The sequence below is a fragment of the Bufo bufo genome, chromosome 4, assembly GCF_905171765.1.
Source record: "Bufo bufo chromosome 4, aBufBuf1.1, whole genome shotgun sequence".
In the NCBI taxonomy this organism is placed as follows: domain Eukaryota; kingdom Metazoa; phylum Chordata; class Amphibia; order Anura; family Bufonidae; genus Bufo; species Bufo bufo.
The window spans coordinates 117,183,198-117,209,029 of NC_053392.1; the positions used below are offsets into that span (position 1 = coordinate 117,183,198).

Consider the following 25,832-nt stretch of genomic DNA (forward strand, 5'->3'; position numbering starts at 1 on the left):
ACAGTCCCTACTTTTGACCCAAGTCCCTCTTTGCTCCTTAAATGTCCCTGTTTTATAGGTTTGCATGATTACTTTTATAATATTGAAGTGTTAGTCTGCTTCCTATCTGTATGTTACAACCCGTCTTGTATATTATTTCATTATTTGAAATTTCCTGAAAATTATTTTAAAAAAAATGTAGATAATATTTGTGCTATTTTGTAAAAGAAAACTATCAAAGTTTATAGATATACAGGAAAAATGGATCTTTCACACAATGAACCATCAGTGTCCCTCTTTTACTGTCCAAAAAGTTGGCAGGCATGATGTATTTATTATGATTATTATTATTTTAATTTTTATAGCAATGCACATACAAAGTGTTTCTTATATTAGTCCATGTTGTCAACACAGCTCAGGCTACGAGCAACTTCATAGAAATCAGACTGTAATAGAAAGTCTTTCCTTCCTAGTGACAAGTCTGTGTTTCTTACATATACAGTTGTGTGGTATATTCTTCAGCCAGAAATGTTCTGAGGAGAACCTTCCATGTCCTATAGGGTGTATACAGTATATAAGGCATAGTGCAGGAACCTCATCATTCATGTTGTTAATATCCACAAGTCAAAGGTGTCTTACTCACTCCAGCATTGCCAAGAGTTGTGTCAGAAGAATAGGACTTTGTATTCTGTTCTCTCAGGCAACTTTTTTTCATTGTCTATGGGTCTCACTCTCTTTCAGAATCCTGCATTTCTCTCTTCTCCCAATTGTTTGAAAAGTAGGAGGAGGGAGAGAGAAGGAGTCTGTCATAGTGGAAAACTTATAAATCCTCCCACTTTTACTTAAACCTCTGCAGACACCTGAGCTGAGAGAGAAGGAGAAAGCTCTGCTCAGCTGCTTGTGCCGGAGAATGCTCAAGAGTGACTCTCTGAAGGCCACCAGAGATCTCCACACATCTGCAGGTACAGGACCAGTGACCTGTCCTACTCTCTCTCCTTAGACTCATCTACTGGAGTACTTCAAGACATTTCATCATAGCCATTCAAGTCTTAAAATGGGAGTGAAACTTGGAGATAACAAGTCTCAAGCTAGATCCATGGGTAGCTGCTGCAGGGGGATCTTCAACAACATCAAGGTAAGGTGAAGTTTTGACATCCATAAGTTTTGCGTACTAGCTACAGATGTAGCATAGCTGATCTTGACATCAAGTTCCTGGTGAGATCACAATGCTGTCTCTAGTTTTTCATAGGACTGTAGGTAAATTGATATTATTATATAGAATAGGTGAGCCATCTGTAGTACCCTAAGGTTGTCATAGCTGACCATCTATAGTATAGATACCAGAAGGCAGGGACCTCAATTCTTTATCCCTCTGCAGGACCTGAATTTGCAGAGAGTGGCCTGTGGAATATACTGTGATCTGTTTTCAATCACTTTCACTGGAGGTTTCATCCACATGAAGCGAGTAGTAGTAACAGGCAATACCATCATGTGTTTTTCTATATATTAATCAGAGCTCAGTACCGTTGAACAGTTTGTATTGGTGACAATGTAGTATGACCTAATTAATTGCGATACATTCATAATCAATCAAAGGGAACCGTTACTGACTTCAACCATGACAGTGAGATATGGGCAATATTTCCAAGACCTGAAGGGGCCTTCAGGAGAGGGAGAGGGAACAGAAATAGAACAAAATTAAAGTAGCACAAAATATTTGCAAGTGTACACTGTGTTGCAGCTGCAAGCTGAGGGTTGTCTGTTTACTTAAGTGCATGGATACGGATTAGGGATGAGTATATATCACTTTTCCATGAGTATGTATATAAACATACAGTACCCTGACCGTCCAGCTGTGGCTCCTGAGATGAGCTCACAGGGATGGAACTGGAGCAGAGAGTACATTAGGAATTAGAACTTCTCTGGACGGGTTAGCAATCTCGGGCACTTAAGCTGTGGTAAAACTACAACTTCCAGCGTGCACACTTACTCGACTGTTCTTAGGACTCCTTTAGCACTGAATAGCGCATGCTGGACATTATGGTTTCACAACTGAACCCTGACTTAGAAAATCCTTTAGAATCATAGTGTTATAAGGCTCAGATTATTTTGTCTAAGGACTGTATTACACTGGTAGATGAGGCTGACGATTGCCGGGAAGGAAGCGATCCTTCCCAAAAATTGCCTGCTCTTCAGTAAAGGAGAGCACTGCCATTACATGCAGCAATCTCCTCCACAGTATATGGAGGAGCAATCGCTAATGTCCCCATCCAGATTCATTATTTGCCGGCAGCAGACTGTGATTAGACGCCATGATCTGCTGCCGGTAAAAAATTATTTTTGTACCTGCATAAAAGATGCGATTACCCCATGAACAAGCGTTTGCTCATTCATCGGGTAATCGGCGACACACAGGCAGATCATTGCTAATGAGCATTCTTATGAACGCTTGTTATCGAAGATCTGGCTGACCCTCGGCCAGTGTAATCAGCCCCAACATGCAGAAAAATCACTGCGTAGATGGCTCTATAAGGGTTTCTTAAGGCGGATTTACATGGCCCGATATCCAGGCAGATTATCGGAACGAATGTTTCTGCAAACACTCATTCCCGACAATTTGCCCGTCTAAATGTGCTGCAAATCACCCATTGAATGAGCGAAGCACTCATTCATTGGTTGATCCTGTTGTTCGTGTAGGCACCTAAATGATGGTTACTGAGCAGCAGATTGTGCTATCTAGACACAATACAGCTGTATGAGAATGAGCGATTGCAATAGTGATCTCTCATTCTCATACCGTGGAGGGGATCGCTGCATGTAAATAACAAGCAGCGGACTGTCTGGAAGGAACGTTTCGTTCCCGACAATCAGCTTTAAGCTCGGCCAGTGTAAACCCACCTTTAGCTTCTACCTATGTTGAAAGAACTGTATCAGTGCAAACATATTCTCCCTATGCCTCAACAGGATATCAGCGCAACGTTATCAGTGTAAGTGTGCTAAGCGAAACCTGGCGCACAACACATTGTGCAGGAGTGACAGTCACTGGCACTCTGACAAGGCGCTGGAACCTCTCTGCTGTGTGATTCTTGCCCTTAGTTCACTTGCACTGGGAGTCTTGCTTCTCACCTGAGTATTTATAAGTGAGCCATCCTGTGATGTCATATCCAGTCACTGTAATGACACATTGGCACGCTAGGTATTCTAAAATTAACTTCCTTATCTGTAAGAAATAAGCTAAGGTATTCAATAAATTAAATGTGCCTTGATCCATAGGGCTATATAATGGTGAGCATCAAAATCAAGATCCTGCTGCTTGCATGTATAAGCGGCAGGTAAAGTCAACTTATCAAGCCTTAATATGCCGTAATCAGAAGTAAAATGTGACACTTTATGAAGACATTTGTAGCATATCATGTTTATATGTTTACCTTTGAATATAACATAAAAATAATTAAATATGATTCCTTAATTCGGACGGTCTGAATTGAGAAAAATGTCTGCTTTTCCCTCAACACTCCATGGGCTGTGTATGATATTGGAACTAAACTCATTCACTTGAAGGAGACATCAATACCAGATGTAGCCACTGGAAAAGGGTGGCCCTGTTCCAGGTGAAAAATAGAGATCATTGTTTTTTAAATTTCAGATAATCTCTTTAAATGTAATACTGTCATAAGGAGCACTTCCTTCATTAATGGACTAATATACATCTATCATAAGAACTGTTTTCCTATGAATTCCTATAATAGAACAGAACAATGAAAAACGACATCTCAGCGATTGCCCTGTGAGAAGTTTGCAGAATGCAGAGTTTGCTAATAGCAGTCTGTATTTTGACGATCATTCAGTGTTTGGGTTTGGGTTGGCCCCCCGGACGTGTCACCACATGTTGCTGCTCTCCAGAAGGGATGGTAAGGAGTGGTGCACCCCAATAGGAAATAAGTCCAGAGAGTCAGGGTTTGCAGTAAACCAGGGTTCTTCTTTACTGGAGGAACTCAAGTGCAAAACAATATAAGCAATCACTAAGCTGGCTTCTCCTTGGCAGAAGAAGGGTTTGATGCTGAGGAAAGGCCTGAGCTAGCTGTCCCTCTCTCTGTCAGAAGGATGGCATCCTAACCAAAGGCTGGTGGCCTAGGGTCTATAGCTCAGTCGTCCGGCTGGCTCCCTGGTAACAGGGCTGGTAACCTAGGGTATGTGGCTCAGTATCTGCATCTAAGCATCCTCTTCTGGTCACTCATGCAGTCTGACAGAGTTTCTTCTACTAAACATTGGTGTCTATCTACAGAACACTAGGGGCTCTGACTGCTCTTCTTATATACAGTTTTACCTGAACTAGAACCTTCTAGTGCGATGGGTGGAGTGGAGAAGCACAGCCTAACAAAAACAATGTTATAATTTTAGTCTGCTACAGACTTGTACAGCTTTTTAATATAGGTCTCAGGGAATGAATAAGCAGTTCCCAGACGTAAACAAGTCTTCAGACATAAACAGCAGAACTAAACCAGACAGTCAAAAGGTCAGCGTGTTATTTTTTTTTCTCTCCGAAACTTTATTTTGATTTCTTGCATCTCAGTGCATAGGTAGAAAGTCCTAGTCTCTTGATATTAGCTGGCTGGGCATTAACCCTTTCCACAGTGCAGTGCAGATATGGTGCAATAACAGTGCAAATGAACAGGATGTATTATAATAAACACATAAAATGCAGTTTAACAATATAAAACAGCAAAAATCACAGTGCAAGTTAACCCTTCAAAGTGCAGTAAAGTAGGGAGTTGATGGCTTTGCTAAGAAGTAATAGGGGCAAATGTCCAAAAGAATCCATAGTCTAAATTACCCTTGCTCTAGGGCACTACAACAACACATCAGGTACAGACTACTGTAATGTGGGCTGCAGAGAAGCCGCAAGGAATGTGGCCTGCCTGTGGCCATAGAATTGCATTGGATGCATCTGTGACCTGCTGCAACTCGGTGAATGAAAAGCAGGGATGAGAGTGGTGTTCTAACCTAAAGCTAGTAGATATAATCTGCTTATATGATAATCCTCCTGTGTTTGGAGGCCTAAACAACCTAAAATAATTTGGAAAAAGTAAAATATTCTGCACAGTTGACAGCTGCCATCTTTACTCAGACAATGAGTGAAATGTATATGTATGTCCTGTCTTCTCAGCACATAGCTGGCCTGAGGTAGTCCACAGATGCGCTTGGTTTCCCCCGGGTCCTGAACTAAATATTTTTTGCCTGAAGTCATTATTTAATAACATCTTCAGATTTTTTTCTACACAAAATCTGCACCTGTCATTCGCCATATCCATCATAATTACGATCTGTAGTGGCGAAGATCTGGCCGCAATTATAGCTGAAAAGCATTACTGGGGACCCCAATATATCATAGAGAAGGCCTCTGCAGGGGGCTGAGATTTACTAGACTGGGGCAGTTTTAAAAACTCTCTGATAGAAAGAAAAAATGGTTCAGCAATTTTGGTTTGGATTGCTGTATCCGAACCCGATTCGTGTAAAAACGTTGTTAATAATATGGGCTCTGTCTTACTGTAAAATGTATGTTCTCCTCGGAGGTCTTTCCAAAGTTTCTGCATATATCGCGAGACCTACTTCGTCTCGCTTCTATCACGTCAATTCATTTATTGGCATAAATTACTGTATCCAAATACTAAGCCGAACTCGTGCCTCATTATCTGACTGGGAAGAGGTGGAATTTTCTTATGTTACTAAGACATACGTAGGTGCAATGAGATTAAAGAAATGACAATCCTATTAGGAGCAGAACCGGTAACTACAACAGACAAGAAAAGACTTCTACCTTCCAGTCCACCTTAGAAGCTTCAATGTTAATTGTTCTCACCACAACCACTTTCTCTTGATTTCTTTACATAGGAACCGTTCCAATATTCTACGCATTAGATTTCCAAATGCTTTATAGTTTGTATGTTCAGTGTGTGGATGTCACATCATCCTGAACTCTCTGCTTTTCTATAAAGTGTCAAGGAAACAGTTCATGACTATTTGTATTGGTTTTTTGTCAAGTCTCCTCATTGTCATCTTTTGTTCTTCATACAGTAAATATCTTCTCAGCTCAGGATAAAATCTCTTGAAGGAAGGGCAAGTTCTCATACTGGGAGAATATATTGTGTTGCGAGCTGGCTGGGTCAGTCTACATCTGTAACTCTTTTAAGATTATGTTACAAAAAAAAAAAAAAAAGCTAAAATACTACATATTATTAAGCATAAAAGCTGAATGACCCACCCTTGCTCTGGTGGGCCATAAAAAAGTTATTCACTGCATAAGTCCTGGGTCAGTAGATGGGTATGACTTATATGTAATTAATAAAAGGTTCCACACATTCATGGAAAATTACAATCTCGACAATCTTTAATATACTGTTACTAAGGAGTGAGTAAAAATCTAGTAGGAAACCTAGGACTTCATTCATTATACAACAGCATGGGTGGATAAATTCTCTACACTTTAAGAACGAGTTGGACCACTCCAGGAGCTAGTTTCTTTTCTTTCTCAAGAAACCCGGCACTTAGAATTTTTGTGGAAAACAACTAAAAAATGTTGACACTGGTACCAAACAACTGAACTCATTGAATATCTGGTCCTGTAAATTTGTCCATCCCTGCCCAATTGTGATGCAGCTTCATGTTGCGTCCCGTCTTATTAACACACACACAACTTCACACCTGTTAAACTAGCTCCATAATGTAACAGCTTGTGCAGCCTCCACTATGTACTGGGAGGAGTAGAACAAAGTAGTTGTGGCTGTATTATAGTTATTAAAGGAAAATATGGAAAAGAACATTACTAGGAACATTTCCTAACAATGCTTGTTTAGCAAAAACATTATCCTCAATTGTTGGGTTGTTTTTAGATGGTCAGTTGTCGGCTCAGGTGTGAAAGAAACCTTAAGCTGGGCCTACATATTAGTCACAAGTTGATCAAAATGGATGTTCTTTGAGTTGAATTTCAGCGACAATCGTTTTAGCCAACTGATGGCAGACCATCACCATCTGAAAAGAAGTCTTCAGTGTTTAATATTTTCATCCGATAGTTGGACAAAAGATCTTTCATTGAAAGAAACTTCCCAGAAAGATCTTTTGTCCATTGCCTGTTTCATTGAACATGTATGGCCGCCAGAGGGACAGACTTACAGAGTGTCGGATACTGCCACATGCGGCCAGATTCCCATTGACTATAATGGGATCTGACAGGGATTTAGACAGTTTCCGGCATAAATGCTGGCTTTTGGGCAGACAAAAAATACTGCATGCAGCAGACTACTGGAGTTTGTGGCACATATGTGAACCTAACCTTAAAGGGGTTGTCCAGGTTCATCTCTCCCGTTTTCAGCCAGGCAGCCCCTATGAAATTCTCTGATGCTCTCCCTTGCCCTTTGCTTTATTTCCCCAGGGCAAGGGCTGTTTGTTTATATTTTTTATACTGCTAGGGAGAGGCTTCCACCCAGCAGTGTTCCCGGTGACGTCACCGGCTATGATGGGCGTGCTTTAGTGCTGCCCTAGCCGTTTTACAGGCTAGGGCAGTGCTAAAGCCCACACATTAGTGCTGGAGACATCACCAGGTATCATGGGGCTCCGATGCTCATATCCGAGGGCCTGCCTGGGTGAAAACGAGGATATGTCCGGGTTCAGCTCTGAACCCAGACAACCCCTTTAAAATGGCCATACACACTAGCCTAAAGTTGATCAAAACAGACAATTTCAACCAAAACTAATGAACAAAAGATCTTTTATTTGAGAAAACGTTCCCAGAAAGATCTTTCGTCCATCACCCAGTTTCATTAAATGTGTATAGGGAGTTTGAATAACTGTAACACCCAATGTGGACTAAAATGTGTATGGCCGTGTCTGTGAAACGAATGTTCACCAGATGGTTGTTTGTTCAACCATCAACCAACTTCTATCTAATGAGTGTGGTCACATTTAGTTTTGGCTTGGTCATATATCATTCAAGCTGAGAATGCTTGTTGGCTGCCACCTTAAATTACACAGAGAATGTGTAAAATCACATTCGTCTTTTCACATAAGTGTGTCAACTAGACTTGTCCTTTGACTTTTCATACTGGTTGTCCCTGAAATATGAGCAAGAAGGAGATCTATCAAATCTATCACCAAATATCAGCAAGTGCAGCCTAAGGGGTTAGAAAAACCACAAGTACCTGTGTCTAATAATTACCCTGTCTCTAAAAGCCTATTGTTCAGCTGTCACACATGTCAACTCACTTTTATGTCTTAAAATTCCAAATAAATTAGTAAGTGAACGAATGCCATTTCATTAAGGCTCACTTAGGCTTATGATCTTACGTTAGTGTGGAAGGCTACAATATTCTTTGTAACGCTGTTGCTTAATTCAGTCGCACTTGGGTCGATTATGGCGATAACATGACATCTGAACTGCCTGTAAATTGCATAAGTAAAAGAAACAAGACTAGAAAATTCAGCATTGATGAATTAGTTGAGAGAAGTGAGTCTTACAGGGCCTGTCAGGGTATTTTGTCTTTTTGCTGTCATAGTGAGTCATATGGGTGGGATTGTATTAGCGGGCATGAAAGACAAGGGCCAAGTCCAGTGCAAATACTAATGTATTCGAAAATAAAAATGCAGTAAGTCATATGGTGAGAAGCCAACATATCAAATGTCACAGCTCTCTGAAAGCATACTATACAGATGTATCTATTAAAGGGGGCTTTCCACTATAGTAGGCAATGTCTTATTGCTAATATATGGGATCTCTTCCAGATGGACTTCCAATCCCTAAATGGAAAGGGTTGCAATGTGATGCATCTCCTTCCTAGTGTTTCCCTGCAAGTGACACTCCGTCACTGTAATCCGGTCACTGTAGGGGATGCGGTGGTGCACGGTGGTATCCAGCTAACCCGGATATGGTGAACTCTGGCAGTCTGTTCCTCCATCAGAACAGACTGCCGGAGTTTACAGCGCTGATGTGAACCCAGCCGTAGTGTAATGTGTGATGCTGTAATTTATTCACTCATCCTCCTTCCCTCTCTGGATGCAGTGAATGGTCTGACTGAGAGCGTTAAAGCGGTTCCCTGCCTTTTTCCCTTCTGATGATCTATCCTTTGGATAGGTCATCAAGATCTGATTGGTGGGGGTCCATGGCCTGGGTGCAGCTCAGCCCCATTCACTTCAATAGGGCTGAGCTGCGCCCAGGCCACGAGACATAGTTGTGATGTCACTGGTCTGTGGGAAAGCAGAAAGAAGGCCGCGGCGCTACTGAGAGCGCCACTGCCTTCTCAAACGGCTGATTGGCTGATCTGACCGCCCCTGATCAGACACCGATGACCTATCCAAAGGATAGGTCATCAGTAAGAAAAAGGGAGAGAACCCCTTTAAGCGAGGCTATCTGCCCTGCTAAAAGTCCAAACAAAGAGGAAGTTAAAGAGTCATGAGAGGAATACATGAAGTCACTTTAAAAAAATGTCAGGAAACCATCCGCCCATATTTTATAAAAAAATTGCACAGAATATTTCAAATATAGGCTGTTAATATGTGATAATAATTTGAATAGTATCTATTTAAGAAAACCTTTACCCTCTGCTCAGTATTTTACTTATTACAGCAGCAGTTTGTGCCCAGAGTTGAGACCCACTCCTATCTCCAGAACGGCCCCCCCAAAGTGAAAAAAAGTGCACCATGCAAGCACAGACGCCCTCCATTCACTCCTATAGGAGTTCTGAAAATGGCCGAGCGCTTGGCTATTTTCAGAACTCCCAGAGAAGTGAATGGAAAGCATCCTATACATGCACAATATGTTCTCCTGCGCTTTGGTGGGCCCGTTCTGGAGATAGGAGTGGGTCCCGGAGGTGGGACCTTTACCTATCTGACATTGGTGGCATATTTTAGCACCACTGTCTGCAGTGGCGTTGCAAGGGGGGTGCGGACCGCACCGAGAGTATGCCCCAGTATACCAAAGCTGTATTTCTGGCCTAAATGTGACACTCACTTATGCACCTATAATCCTAGATGTGCACTATATGAAACAGATGTTTTTTTTTTACCCCAGTAAGCAAAAAGACGTATTTGTGGCCTAAATTTCACAGTCACTTATGCACGTCTAATCCCAGATGTTCAGTATATCAGAGGTTTTTTTTAACCCCAGTAAGCAAAAAGCTGTATTTCTGGCCTAAATGTGACACTCACTTATGCACCTATAATCCTAGATGTGCACTATATGAAACAGATGTTTTTTTTTTCACCCCAGTAAGCAAAAAGCCGTATTTGTGGCCTAAATTTCACAGTCACTTATGCACGTTTAATCCCAGATGTGCAGTATATCAGAGGGTTTTTTAACCCCAGTAAGCAAAAAGCTGTATTTCTGGCCTAAATGTGACACTCACTTATGCACCTATAATCCTAGATGTGCACTATATGAAACAGATGTTTTTTTTTCACCCCAGTAAGCAAAAAGCCGTATTTGTGGCCTAAATTTCACAGTCACTTATGCACGTTTAATCCCAGATGTGCAGTATATCAGAGGGTTTTTTAACCCCAGTAAGCAAAAAGCTGTATTTCTGGCCTAAATGTGACACTCACTTATGCACCTATAATCCTAGATGTGCACTATATGAAACAGATGTTTTTTTTTCACCCCAGTAAGCAAAAAGCCGTATTTGTGGCCTAAATTTCACAGTCACTTATGCACGTCTAATCCCAGATGTGCATTATATCAGAGGGTTTTTTAACCCCAGTAAGCAGAAAGCCGTATTTGTGGCCTAAATGTGCCACTCACTTATGCACCTATAATCCTAGATGTGCACTATATGAAACAGATGGGTTTTTTTTGCCCCAGTATGAGAAAGCCGTATTTCTGGCCTAAATTTCAAAGTCACTTATGCAGCGATAATCCTAGATCTGCACTATATGAAAAAAAGTTTTTTTTTAACCCCAGTGTCTCAAAGCAGTATTTCTGGACTTGCAGACATGCAGATATCCTGTGCTGGTGCACTATTGTTGCATAAAATGGCTGCCGATTATGTATTGATATTGACTAACTGAAGGAAAAAAAGTTTGTTTTCAGTAGTAGTTGGCTCAGGGCAGGCTTAAAACAATTGTGCACTGCACCCACAAAACACATTTGCTGTAGATCGCTGAGTAAAGAAGCAGTTCTTCATAAGATTTCTCCCTGATCTCTCCCTCACAGCAGCTGCAGCCTATCCCTACACTAATCCAAGCAGAGTGACGGGCGGCGCTATGTGACTCCAGCTTAAATAGAGGCTGGGTCACATGCTGCAGTTGGCCAATCACAGCCATGCCAATAGTAGGCATGGCTGTGATGGCCTTTTGGGGCAAGTAGTATGACGCTTGTTGATCGGCTGCCTTGCAGCCTTTGAAAAAGCGCCATATAAATGGCCGAACACCGAACCCGAACTTTTACGTAAATGTTCGGGTTCGGGTCCGGGTGCCGAAAAACCTAAAGTTCGGTACGAACCCGAACTTTACAGTTCGGGTTCGCTCAACTCTGCACCCTAGTATCATCTAGAAGTCACAGTAGAAACAGTGGCACACCTAATACTTTTAGGAAAACATTTAACAATTAGGTTATATTCACACGCTGCAGCTTTGTACCATGTGTGAATATAACCTAAGGAGGAAATTAAATACTGAAGGTACAATCAAGCTGGCCATACACATTAGATAAATGTGGGCTGACTGTCTAACAGTGCAGAGCATTTCAAACGTTTTCTGCTGGTGCCTCACAAACCAGAACATGCTTCCATTAGATAATACAACCGGCTGCATCCGGTTATATTATCTCTAAAATGACCATGACGGATCAGGCACCTAAAACCATTGTAAGTCAATGGGCGCCGGATCTGTTTTCTTTTGTGTCCGAGAAAACGGATCCGGCACCGTTGACTTACATTGTGTTTGATGCCAGATCCGTCTTGCGCCACATCCCATGACATACTCAAAAACGCTGTTTGCAGTGCTGGTGTGTGCATCATGGGAACGCAACGAAAGGGACAGAATGCATTCTGGTCGCACTCTATTCCCTTCAGTTCAGTTTTGTTCCCATTGACAATGAATGGGGACAAACCTGAAGCGTTTTCCTCCGGTATTGAGATCTTATGACGGATCTCAATACTGGAAAGGAAAAATGCTGATGTGAAAGTTGCTAAATCAGAAATGTTTGGTCACAGAAAGATCTGTGTAACCTATGATCACTTCTGTCATACCTGCCTTATTAACAATTTGGGTTGTCCCACTCCTCTATTTCGAAGCATGTTTTTCTGTTGGGCAAAAACAAGTCTCCCAGAGGAGTCTTATCCCCCTAGGCTTATTTCCCTCCCATTGATGAAACGATGCCATTAGTTCGGATACCTATCGTACAACATTTTAGTTTATTGACAAGAGAATGTGACCTATAATTTACTTTGGCACCTCTAGGAGTTATGTAAACTGTTCCAGAATCTTTCACCTTTTTTTAGTTGCTTGTCGCTTGCAAAATTCAAATTGCAATCATTCATTTCTTAGCTGCACTGTTTTTTGTATTGTAATGTTTAAGGGGTTGTCCAGGGTTTATTTTTTTATATTTCACCCCCCTCCCCAGCCAGACCTGCTCTATGGCTCTCATGTTGTCTTCACCAGACTAATTCCTGTTTGTCAATTTCCACATTGACAGGGTCATGTACACCGCTGCAGCCAATGACTGGCTTCAGCAGAGACATTTCCCATGCAGCACACGAGCCAGCAGAGATGTGCCTCTTGGGGACATGCCACTAGTGAGACCAGTCGTTGGCTTCAGTGGCACATGTGACCCTGTCCGTGCAGAAGTTGACAACATAGAAACATAGAATGTGTCGGCAGATAAGAACCATTTGGCCCATCTAGTCTGCCCAATATACTGAGTACTATGAATAGCCCCTGGCCCTATCTTATATGAAGGATGGCCTTATGCCTATCCCATGCATGCTTAAACTCCTTCACTGTATTTGCAGCTACCACTTCTGCAGGAAGGCTATTCCATACATCCACTACTCTCAGTAAAGTAATACTTCCTAAAATTACTTTTAAACCTTTGCCCCTCTAATTTAAAACTATGTCCTCTTGTAGCAGTTTTTCTTCTTTTAAATATTCTCTCCTCTTTTACCTTGTTGATTCCCTTTATGTATTTAAAAGTTTCTATCATATCCCCTCTGTCTCATCTTTCTTCCAAGCTATACATATTAAGGTCCTTTAATCTTTCCTGGTAAGTTTTATCCTGCAATCCATGTACTAGTTTAGTAGCTCTTCTCTGAACTCTCTCCAAAGTATCAATATCCGGCGAATGGAAGTATAGTGAAGAAAGCCCGGGAGCTGGTGAGCCTGAACTGAGGGGAAGCAGGTAAGTACAGGGAGTGCAGAATTATTAGGCAAGTTGTATTTTTGAGGATTAATTTTATTATTGAACAACAACCATGTTCTCAATGAACCCAAAAAACTCATTAATATCAAAGCTGAATATTTTTGGAAGTAGTTTTTAGTTTGTTTTTAGTTTTAGCTATTTTAGGGGGTCATCTGTGTGTGCAGGTGACTATTACTGTGCATAATTATTAGGCAACTTAACAAAAAACAAATATATACCCATTTCAATTATTTATTTTTACCAGTGAAACCAATATAACATCTCAACATTCACAAATATACATTTCTGACATTCAAAAACAAAACAAAAACAAATCAGTGACCAATATAGCCACCTTTCTTTGCAAGGACACTCAAAAGCCTGCCATCCATGGATTCTGTCAGTGTTTTGATCTGTTCACCATCAACATTGCGTGCAGCAGCAACCACAGCCTCCCAGACACTGTTCAGAGAGGTGTACTGTTTTCCCTCCTTGTAAATCTCACATTTGATGATGGACCAGAGGTTCTCAATGGGGTTCAGATCAGGTGAACAAGGAGGCCATGTCATTAGATTTTCTTCTTTTATACCCTTTCTTGCCAGCCACGCTGTGGAGTACTTGGACGCGTGTGATGGAGCATTGTCCTGCATGAAAATCATGTTTTTCTTGAAGGATGCAGACTTCTTCCTGTACCACTGCTTGAAGAAGGTGTCTTCCAGAAACTGGCAGTAGGACTGGGAGTTGAGCTTGACTCCATCCTCAACCCGAAAAGGCCCCACAAGCTCATCTTTGATGATACCAGCCCAAACCAGTACTCCACCTCCACCTTGCTGGCGTCTGAGTCGGACTGGAGCTCTCTGCCCTTTACCAATCCAGCCACGGGCCCATCCATCTGGCCCATCAAGACTCACTCTCATTTCATCAGTCCATAAAACCTTAGAAAAATCAGTCTTGAGATATTTCTTGGCCCAGTCTTGACGTTTCAGCTTGTGTGTCTTGTTCAGTGGTGGTCGTCTTTCAGCCTTTCTTACCTTGGCCATGTCTCTGAGTATTGCACACCTTGTGCTTTTGGGCACTCCAGTGATGTTGCAGCTCTGTAATATGGCCAAACTGGTGGCAAGTGGCACCTTGGCAGCTGCACGCTTGACTTTTCTCAGTTCATGGGCAGTTATTTTGCGCCTTGGTTTTTCCACACGCTTCTTGCGACCCTGTTGACTATTTTGAATGAAACGCTTGATTGTTCGATGATCACGCTTCAGAAGCTTTGCAATTTTAAGAGTGCTGCATCCCTCTGCAAGATATCTCACTATTTTTGACTTTTCTGAGCCTGTCAAGTCCTTCTTTTGACCCATTTTGCCAAAGGAAAGGAAGTTGCCTAATAATTATGCACACCTAATATAGGGTGTTGATGTCATTAGACCACACCCCTTCTCATTACAGAGATGCACATCACCTAATATGCTTAATTGGTAGTAGGCTTTCGAGCCTATACAGCTTGGAGTAAGACAACATGCATAAAGAGGATGATGTGGTCAAAATACTCATTTGCCTAATAATTCTGCACTCCCTGTATAGATCTCTTCACAAGTTCAGCTGGGTGGCGGGAAATTAAAATAAAACCTTGACAATCCCTTTAAAGGGGTTGTCTGGTTTCTCCCTGAAAACATTGATCATGACCATAAATTTAGTGAACAACCATAGTAATCTGGAACCAGAGATGATCTTTGCAATGGTTTTGTGTGTTCACTACCTGTGGGACATCATGATGGAGGCACCTCCTTCTATTACCTAAAAGTGACCTAATATGGAACTGACAAAGGGTGCCGTTAGGAGTTCCATTCATCACTTATGATCACGTATCCTCAATGTAGTAATTTGAAATGGAATTCTATGCAATGAACATGGCGTGAGATTTAAGATCATTTACCAAATGGCAGTGCCATCTACTGTACAACCTGGGTATTGGCCTTGTCCTATAATTATAGCAAGGAGATACAGTATAAGAATGTGCATATTCTTAAATGGTCTACAACCTTTGATTCTCCAGCTTTTATAAAACTACAACTCCTAGCATGCCCTATCAAATACAGACTGCCAGAAGATTGTTGTAGATGTAGTTTGTCAACAACTGGATATCAACAGGTAATGGTATAGTGATTGAATAGGGTGGAGTAATTATTCGCCATATAAAAAGAATACAGTGGCACTGGTGTTTAATCCCAGCGATAATCATGGTCGTCTGATGAGTTAATTCACATATCAGTATGACTGTAGAGAAACTAGATTGTAGCCATCATGGGCAGGGAACAATAAAATACCTCTCAAGTTACTGCGTTCCCCAGTCAGTGACAATGGAGCTAGGGGTGGGCGATATAGAGGATATGCGATATAAACTATATAAATCTGGCCAACGATAGAGATTTTGTTTATATCGCCATATCGCAGTAGAACATGACATGCGCCGCTCTCGGCACTCACCATGTTTTCCTGAGCCGGTACAGTGGAGAAGGAGAGAGTCCCTCCTCCCTACTGTGTGCGGCTGCCGCTGACCACCAGTGAGAACAGACTAGGAGGAGGAGGGGAGGGACTGTGGCCACTGCGCCACCAATGAGAACAGAGAGGAGGAGGGGAGGGACTGAATACAAACGTAGCCTAAGGGGTTAATTGCGGCGGATCACGGTGCGCAGTAATAGAGGCCAGGTATGGGATATGGCCGGCATATGCAGGCAGCTACGTTTGTATTCGGGCATATTAACTATATTCATTGGTGGCGCAGTGGCCACAGCCCCTCCCTTCTACTCCCCCTCTTCGAAGTATTACATTAATTGCGGGCCCCCCCTTCCACACGATTAAATCATTGGTGGCAGTGGCCCCAGGGTGGTAGCTTCTGATCGGAGCCCCAGCAGTGTAATCGCGGGGATTCGATCGGTTACCATGGCAGCCAGGACACTACTGAAGAGTGGGAAGTCCTATTCACTCTAATAGAGCTCTATTAGGGTGAGTAGGACAAGGGTTATAGTTATTAAATAAAAAGTTTAAAAAAAAAAAAGTTTACCCCCCCCCCCCCCCGAAATATTGAATATATCGCATATCGCACATGCTTAAAATTATATCGCAATATAGATTTTAGGCCATATCGCCCAGCCCTAAATGGAGCCATATTAGGCTCAGAGACCCCCTGTTTGTTTCCCCAGCTAGTGACTGCTCTAAATGAGATTATACACTATGGGCACCAGGAATGTCATAGTACTACTGAAACTTTGCACCAGGCAATTCATTCATTACATCTACTAGGAATAATAAGGGAATGATGCAACATACAGTCATAAAAATAGATGCTCGAGAATGGTCATCTAAAGCGGACATATCAGTAATGGTGACAGGCACTATTTCTAATGAAATGGCCCCCATAACGTCTATTAGACTCTTTCAGGAGGAATGGCAATAGCATCTGCTGATGCTCTATGGAGGATTATGACCTAGCATTGTGCATGCTATACCAGTTTAAAAGTTCAAATAGAGAGGGTTTAGGGCCCAATAACACAACTGTAGGCGGTCCATGCCCGTATTGCAGACCGCAAACCCATTGACTTGAACTTCAGGTCAAAGTTCGGGTTCGGGACCCAAACTTGACCCCGAACCCGGACCCCATTAAAGTCAATGGGGACCCGATCTTCAATTTATTATTTTCTGTTGTTACATGGTTATAATGGAAAATAATAGTAACATAGTAACATAGTAACATAGTACATAAGGCCGAAAAAAGACATTTGTCCATCCAGTTCGGCCTGTTATCCTGCAAGTTGATCCAGAGGAAGACAGAATGCTAAATAAAATGGCCATTTAGGGGGTTAAAAAGATATTTTTTTTTAAATCACCTCATCCACTTGATCACGCAGCGGGCTGAAGAAAGAAGAGGATACCGGCATGAGCGATCAAGTGGATGAGGTAAGTTTTTTTTATTATTATTATTTTTAACCCCTCAATGGCCATTTTATTTAGCATTCTGTCTTAAGAATGCTATTATTATCCGTTATAACCATGTTATAATGGAAAATAATAAAATCATCCGAACACCGAACCCGAACTTCAGTGAAAAAGTCCAGGTTCGGGTCCTGGTACCCGAACTCGCAAAGTTCAGTACGAACCCGAACTTTGCAGTTCGGGTTTGCTCAACCCTACTTTTGGGTCTGTTCTTCCGCACCGCAAAATATAGGACATGTCCTATCTTTTGCTGTATATTGTGGATCACGAACCCATTCAAGTCAATGGGTCTGCGCCACAATACGGGATTCACCCGGCCTGTAATTTGTGGTCCACAGCATGGGCACGGGGCACATCGGGTAGTGTGAATGAGCCCTTATACAAATAGAAAGGGTTTAAGGGAGACATGAGGGGTCACCAGCTGAAGATTTTGTTCAGGTATGTCATTTGTCTTGTATCTGGACTTTCCAAGCTGTGTACTGCGCAGGTCTCTGTCTCATTTTGGGTGGACAATTATATATTTTTTTGCTATTGCTGGGAAAATAGTGAACAAACAGGAGCATGTGACCGGACTCTTCTCCTGCCAGAGAGGCCCCGTGTGCTGGGGACTGTGCGCTGGAATGACATTTTATTTTCCTAGTATTCACTGTGTTTGATTTTAGTTGTTCTTTAAGCAGTTCTCTAAATGTTGAAATGTCCCTCCCCATTATCAAAGGGTACATGCCGCACTTTACATGATGCAACACAATATTTGTATCTCACAATTATCTGTGTCTACTGAAGCTGCTCAGACTTGGGCCACTTTCACACGTCAGCGTTTTGCTCAGTGATTTCCATCAGTGATTGTGAGCCAAAACCTGGTGTGGAGACTCCACAGAGATGAGGTATAAGGCCCCTTTCACACAGGCGAGTTTAGAAATGAATGGGGCTGCGAGAAAATCGCAAGCATCCGCAAGCAAGTGCGGATGCGGTACGATATTTACGCACGGTTGCTAGGAGACGATCGGGATGGAGACCCGATCAATATTATTTTCCCTTATAACATGGTTATAAGGGAAAATAATAGCATTCTTAATACAGAATGCATAGTACAATAGCGCTGGAGGGGTTAAAATAAATAAATAAATAAATAATTTAACTCACCTTAATCCACTTGTTCGCGCAGCCCAGCTTCTCTTCTGTCTTCTTCTTTGCTGTGTACAGGAAAAGGACCTGTGGTGACGTCACTCCGGTCATCACATGGTCCGTCACATGATCTTTTACCATGGTGATGGATCATGTGATGGACCATGTGATGACCGGAGTGACGTAGCCACGGGTCTTTTTCCTGTACACAGCAAAAAAGAAGACAGAAGAGAAGCTGGGCTGCGCGAACAAGTGGATTAAGGTGAGTTAAATTATTTATTTATTTATTTTAACCCCTCCAGCCCTATTGTACTATGCATTCTGTATTAAGAATGCTATTATTTTCCCTTATAAGGGAAAATAATACAATCTACACAACCCTGATCCCAAACCCGAACTTCTGTGAAGAAGTTTGGGTTTGGGTACCAAACATGCCGATTTTTATCACGCGCGTGCAAAAAGCATTGCAATGTTTTGCACTCGTGCGGAAAAATCGTGCATGTTCCCGCAACGCACCCGCACCTTTTCCCGCAACGCCCGTGTGAAACCAGCCTAAGGGAAAGATTTGCACCTCTTATGTGTTTTTGACCTGCACCTGGTTTTGTCTCTGGTTAAAGCCTCATTCACACGTCAGTGTTTTGGTCAGTGATTTCCATCAGTGATTGTGAGCCTCCACAGAGATAAGGTATAAGAAAAAGATCTGCACCTGTTCTGTGTTTAGAGCTGCACTTGGCTTTGGCTCAAAATCACTGATGGAAATCACTGACTAAAACACTGACGTGTGAATGAGGCATAACTGATGGAAATCACTGATCAATCACTGACCAAAAACTGACTGTGGGAAAGCAGCATACTAATGGATAAAGAACCAAAAAAAGGAAATCTGTTTTACTATGCTAAAATAACAGTTGACTTTGATGGACATAGGACCTTAATGAACTTATGAAAGTATCTTGACACTTAAAGGGAAGCTCTACCTTTTCTCACCATGACCCACATTTAGTATTGGGGCTATATCTGAATTATAGAATAACTAGTGCTAAGATCTGGAGCATTTTTTTTTACACAATTTGGTGCACATTATTTATAAAAAGGATACTTGACTGTTAGGGATGAGTGAGTTTGTATTGTACAAGGTTCGGGTTATCTAAGAATTCCGTTATGGATTCCGCTATAACTTATGGTCCGTGGCCATGGTGTGAATGCTAGCCCTGTGTCCTCCATGGCTCTCCACTGGATCTATGGTTCTCATTAATGTTGGGCTTCATGTTGCTTTGATATTTTGTAAATTGAGGGAAAAATATATGCATCTGTGCAGCAAACTTCTTTTACTGTTAACTCTTAAAGGAGTTGGCAAAAAAAATAAAATTTTAATCCCTGAAGTCAGCAATTGTCATAAAATAAAATAAAAAACTTTAAACTCAACTATTTCATTCCCCACTTCTTCCAGCGCCACCACTTTAATCCTCCCTGCCAGGCTTTATATGTTTGGCTGCAGATATGATGTACCCAAGACTCCAGGTCAACCCTGCCGCCAGTCACTGGCCCAAGCAGTCTTGTGCCGCACACTGCTGACCATAGCGATTGGCTTCATAGTGTCTGGTGTGTATGTATGTGCCCTTCCTCGCTGCAGCCAAGAGAGTCATAGCTGGAAGCAGAGGGGGATGAAATGATTGAGCATACATTTTTATTATTTCATGACAATTACTGGCCTTAGGAATTTTTTTAACGAGTAACAGACACTTTAAATATTGTATATACTTCATGGTACGTAGCAGTTCTCCTTGGGCAAATATGGTCCTAGTATCTGGAGCTCCTTGCCTACAATTTTTTTACTTGGCTGTCGCCTTGTTTTGGGTTCTCTGATTTCACTCATAGTCCTGAGTTACACAGTCCTGAGAATAACATCCATGTCTGTCCCTGGAACAGTAACATCAAACATCCCCTGATGTGACAGGGGAGCAGACCTGACAACCTACATGGCTCACCTCCTCCTTCTGCTACATGTCTTAGGACTTCTTGATACATCCTGCCAACGGGTTTCTATAAATCACCTTTCAGTACATCTAATTACTCATACTTGGAGAAAATGTCCAGCCCTAGTTAGTCCCGTCCCTTTTGATATGAGTTGGCAGTACTCCCCTGTCCAAAGAACCTGCAGTGCTAGCAAACAAGGGGTTGATGAACTGGTCCAAGAGTCATGGAAAGGGGGCAGAAAACAAACTTCAGCCCTTTATAATGTGGCAAAACAAGACACCACAGTGCTTATTTCACTACCCCCTTTTATCTTCTCTGTGCAACAGTATGTATGTAAAGACATTAATGAACACTGAAAATATGATTTTTTTTCTTATCTTTAGGTCTTTGTACTTTGCCATGCTCTGCTGCAGCTTTCTCAGCTCCTGTACAGTGCTTACTTTAAGAGCAGTCTGACCACAATTGAAAAACGCTTTGGCCTTTCCAGCTCTTCTTCTGGTCTCCTCTCAAGTATCCATGAGGTGAGTAGAACTTAATTTGTCAACATGCAGAATGAGTGCAACATAGAGTTATTAGATAACTAACTGATCAATGGGGGCCTGATTGCTGTACCCCCACTGATCCTGAGAATGGGGGTCCCATTTCCTTCATCCAAATGGAGCGGGAGGTTGAGCATGTGCCACTGCCTTGCTGCTGCATTCATTCTCCATGGGACTGCCTGAGATTGCCGACTGCAGAGCTATATAATGTGCTAGACTCGCTGGTTTAAGCAATATAATTATATCTTTGTATTTTTGATGGACTGATATTTTACATTCTCTGTTTTAGATTAGTAATGCAGTGCTGATCATCTTCATTAGCTATTTTGGATGTCGGGTGCATCGGCCTCGGGCTATTGGTATTGGTGGTCTACTGCTGGCCCTGGGGACATTCCTACTGACAGTACCACACTTCATCTCAGACAAGTATCAGTACACACCTGTTGAAAATGGTACGTTCATCTTAAGAAGAATGTGACATGTAATTTATAAAGCCCATTTGTATTGCTATTAGTTGACTGGACTGTATATTATTATTGTTTTTTATTGGTAATAATAATAAAAAAAAATTGGTAACTAGAGCAGAACTAGTTTAATTTAAAGGGGATATCAGATCTAATTTAAAAAAATAAAAATAAAAACAGCAGCAAATGTTATAAAAAATATATATATATATATATATCCCTGCCGATCCAGCACAGATGACTCTGCGCTTCCCCGGTTTATTTACAACAGCTGACATATGACTATGACTCTCATGTCTAAATGGTGATGCCAGTAGTACAGCATGTGACTGCTGAGGCCACTGAGTAGGTACAACAGTCTCAGGGCAGCATCTGTTAACAAAGATGAGAGAAATTGCTGGGCTGTCTGTGTTGGATGGTCAGGAGATAGGAGGGAGCAACCCTTTATGCTATTTCATTTGATGCTGTTTTTATTTAGGCTGGATAGTCCCTAGAGTGTTTATCCAGACAAAGGCAGAAGCAAAACTTCTAGTAAGTAGTGTCCTTCATAGGTGGGATTGGACAATTCAATAACTTGTATAGGGGGGTTTCACAACTCTACCCTGACAGTTGATGTCGGACGGTAAGAAGAATATTTCATTGTGGGTTTCAACATGGCCGTTCCTTTGTTGAACCACTACTAGAGGTGTTTAGCAGTTGTCAAACATTATCTAAAGTGTATGCGCCCTTATTGGGTCCTATCTATCTATCTATCTATCTATCTATTAATCTGACTCCTCAACTGTGAAATTGCAACACCAAGAAGAACAAGAGCCATAGGGTTATACAAATTGAGGAAGTAGCAGGTGTCTGCAAATGATCACATTTTTAAGCGCCTAGCTGCAATCTGTGACATGTGGGAGAGGCATAAAAGCCAGATTGAAAGCAAAGTTTTGCAGGAACATGAAACCTCAAAAATCTGTTCAATTCATGTGGGATGAATGTGTGATACCTCCTGTTCGTCAACGTGCCAGTTATTGCCACTAGTCACAAACTGAGAATCCTTCAACCAAGAGACCTTGGTTTATCACTCCGGAAGATCGCTATATGTCTAGGCCGAGGTGTCAGCACTATTCACCTTTGTGCGTCATGGTGGTTGGGAGAACAACGATGAACTAGAATGACAGAAAGAGGTGCACAGAGGTGAACCTCTGCAAGGACTGATTGTCTTATTAGAAGAATGGTGCATTGTGATCCATTCTGTAAGGCAAATGAAAACTGGAAGTCACATTTAATGTCTAGGACAGCAAACAGTGTCTACACAAACCATCAGAAGGCATTTGCTTGACACTGAGCTACAAGCCAGATGTCCAGCTACGGGTGTTTCATTGACCTCACCCCACCACTCTTAAAGGCTATTATGGTATACAGCAAGATGGAAACAGAGGCTGGACCGGAGGTCTATCTTCTTCAGTGATGAGTTTTGCGTTAGTCTCGGACACATTGATAACTACAGATTAGTCTGAAGACTAACTCCATGATGAGGCCTTCACAAGGAAACTTCACACTGGTCCTTCTCCCAGGATTGTGGCGATGGGAGGCATAATGTACAGTAGCCGGATCCCTCTAGTCTAGTCATTTCAGCTACACTAACAGCTTGGTGTTACATTGATTTGGTTCCTCCAAAGTGTCCCAGAGGCCGTTTTTCAACATTACAAAACCAAGCCGCATGTTGCTCGTGCTACTATGCGCAGCCAGTGTGACCAAAACATGCTACAGTGGCCTGAAGCGTCTCTTGGGTTTGTCTTCCATTGAGCACATCTGGGACACTATTGGTCGGCAATTACAATTAAGGGAGCTGCCAGCAGTGGATCTTGGTGATTTGGGTGCCCAAGTGCATTCAGCCTGAGAGAACATTCTGCTGAGAACCATTAATAACCTCACTGATAGCATGTCAAGGCATCTAAGTGCGTGTATTTCTGTGTGTGGCTCATACTCGATCCTGAATAACTTGAGATGTTTTAAATATTTTGTTAGAATTTTTTTATAATTTGCATATCGTTAACATGTCTATCAATACTGTGATTTCCATAATTCCACGACTATTCCTTCTTGGTGCTGCAGTTTCAGTGTTGAGGAGTATATAGATTAGATAGATAGATAGACAATTCTGTCCCCAACGAGTCGTTGTCAGCTGAGGAGATGTAGCTTTTCAGTGGTAAACTCATTGGGCATGTAGTAATATATTTTGTCATTAGATTACAGTCTAATCCTGACACTGACTTGGCTGACAAGGTCCATAGTTTAGTCATTTAGGCATACACAATAACAGTTTACTCAATTTGACGTATGGTTTTATGTCACAGGGAATAAGACTCATCATGAACTGTGTACAGGAGAAAATAGGACATCATATTGTACACAAGGTCCTCAAACATCTCAAACAAACAGCATTCAGTCCAGCAGCATGTGGGCCATAATGGTTGTGGGACAATTATTGGCAGGCATTGGCACTGTTCCTATACAACCTTTCGGCATCTCCTATATTGATGATTTTGCAGAACCAAACAATTCTGCTTTGTATATCGGTAAGTAATTAACTGAGTCTGTAAACAGAATTTGTTAATTTGCCAGTACATACATTGTATTACCTTTCATCATCTCTCTCTACAGCTATACTGTTTGCAATATCAGTGTTTGGACCAGCGTTTGGGTATCTTGTTGGCTCCATGGTCTTGAGAATGTTTGTTGACATTGGAAGGGTTGACCTTGGTAAGTAGATATGAAGAAAAAGCAGTATATACTAGTAATTTTGGTATGTTTGTTAATTAGATGAACATAGTTATATACGGTATATCTCAAGACATTGGGAATCTTTAGTGCATAGTATTATCTATATAATCTGCTGATAGCAACTGTTATTTCTATGGTTTCAGATGAAGTAGACATTAACCCTCGTGACCCACGCTGGATAGGGGCTTGGTGGCTAGGTCTACTCATAGCAGCTGGATGCCTTGTGATTACGTCCATTCCTTATTTTTTCTTTCCAAAGGATATGGCAACAAATAAGGTAAAAACACTTCTTTTTTTTAAGGACATTTCTGAAATGTAACCTTTCAAAACATGGCAAATTATCAAAATGATATAGTCAAAAACTACAGTATCTTGCCTTTCTCTCAGAGATGTTCCAATTGGAGTCCATGCGATCCAATCAAGTTCATCCAAACCAACTATTTTCTGTGGAATTTTACTTTGCTTGTCAGGCACTAGCTTACAACACCGGGAACAGTTCTTCCCTGAACTGTTGCAACAAAGTTGGAAGCACACAATTCCCAAGAATGCTATTTATTAGAAGTAATGGTCCCAAATCTAAAACAGCACAAATGATCATTAAAAAAAACACAATAGATTTATCACTACATGTTCATGTAGGAAATGTTCTCATGACCTCTGCCAAACTAGATGAAGACATGTGGTGAAGCACAATTCATCATTGCTAGGAATTAAAGCGAACCTGTCACCTTCTAAATGCATGTAAACCCGGCAGCAGTACCTCAGGGTAGCCAGCAGTGTGATACTAATCATACTTTTCATCCTGCAGTCCGATGCTGCATAAGGTCAGAAAACGATCTTTTATCCTCCGTCCGCGCTTATTTGCATGTCAGCTTGAAGTCAAGAGAGCAGCGGCCTCCTTGCTTCAAGTCAAGGTAACCACGTCCCCTCTTGCCTTTGAGTGACAGCCCGCAATTCGGCTTCGCTTTCCGAAGTCTCGCGCATGCGCGGTGCCCTCTATTTTACTGTGTGATCCCATGCTCTGACATGGGATTGCACAGTAAAACAGAGGGCACCGCACATGCGCGCGACTTTGGAAAGTGAAGCCGAATTGGGTGAGCATGACCATCTTAAATTGAATCCTGTAAAGTATGGGCAACCAGTGCAATGACTGACATAGGGCAGAGGCATCTGAGTAGCGGTTAGAAAGATAGTTGAGCCTGGCTGCTGCGTTCAGGATAGATTGGAGAGGGTCTGGTGAGGGGGAGACCAATTAATAGTGAGTTACAGTAATCAAGGCAGGAATGGATTAGGGCAACAATGAGAGTTTTTGTTGTTTCCATAGTGAGAAATATTTTTGAGGTGCAGGCGACATAAGTGGGCGAGAGATTGAATATTGGGGGTTAAGGAAAGATCAGTGTCAAACATAACTCAGAGACAGTGGGCATGCTGCCTAGGCATGATGGTACTGCCACACGCTGAGATGGAGATATCAGGTCTAGGTAGGTCAGTAGATGGAGGAAACACCAGTAGTTCAGTTTTTGAAAGAATCAGTTTCAGACAGAGAGAGGACATAATGTTAGAAACAGCGAACTGGTGTTCTGTAATACAGCAGGGGTAATGTCAGGAGAT

At 41.9% G+C, this 25,832-nt stretch overlaps 1 protein-coding gene across 1 annotated transcript in view; it reads left to right on the forward strand.

The window, feature by feature from the left end:
- The first annotated feature begins 734 nt into the window (after positions 1–734).
- The window catches only part of SLCO2A1 (solute carrier organic anion transporter family member 2A1), a 43,361-nt gene continuing 18,263 nt past the window's right edge, over positions 735–25,832 (forward strand). Inside the window, exons 1-6 of the mRNA XM_040427698.1 lie at positions 735–1,114; positions 20,830–20,967; positions 21,275–21,437; positions 23,795–24,016; positions 24,102–24,200; positions 24,365–24,498. Coding sequence (XP_040283632.1) covers positions 1,034–1,114; positions 20,830–20,967; positions 21,275–21,437; positions 23,795–24,016; positions 24,102–24,200; positions 24,365–24,498 — 837 coding nt within the window. The 5' untranslated portion in view covers positions 735–1,033. The remainder of the gene's footprint in view (positions 1,115–20,829; positions 20,968–21,274; positions 21,438–23,794; positions 24,017–24,101; positions 24,201–24,364; positions 24,499–25,832) is intronic.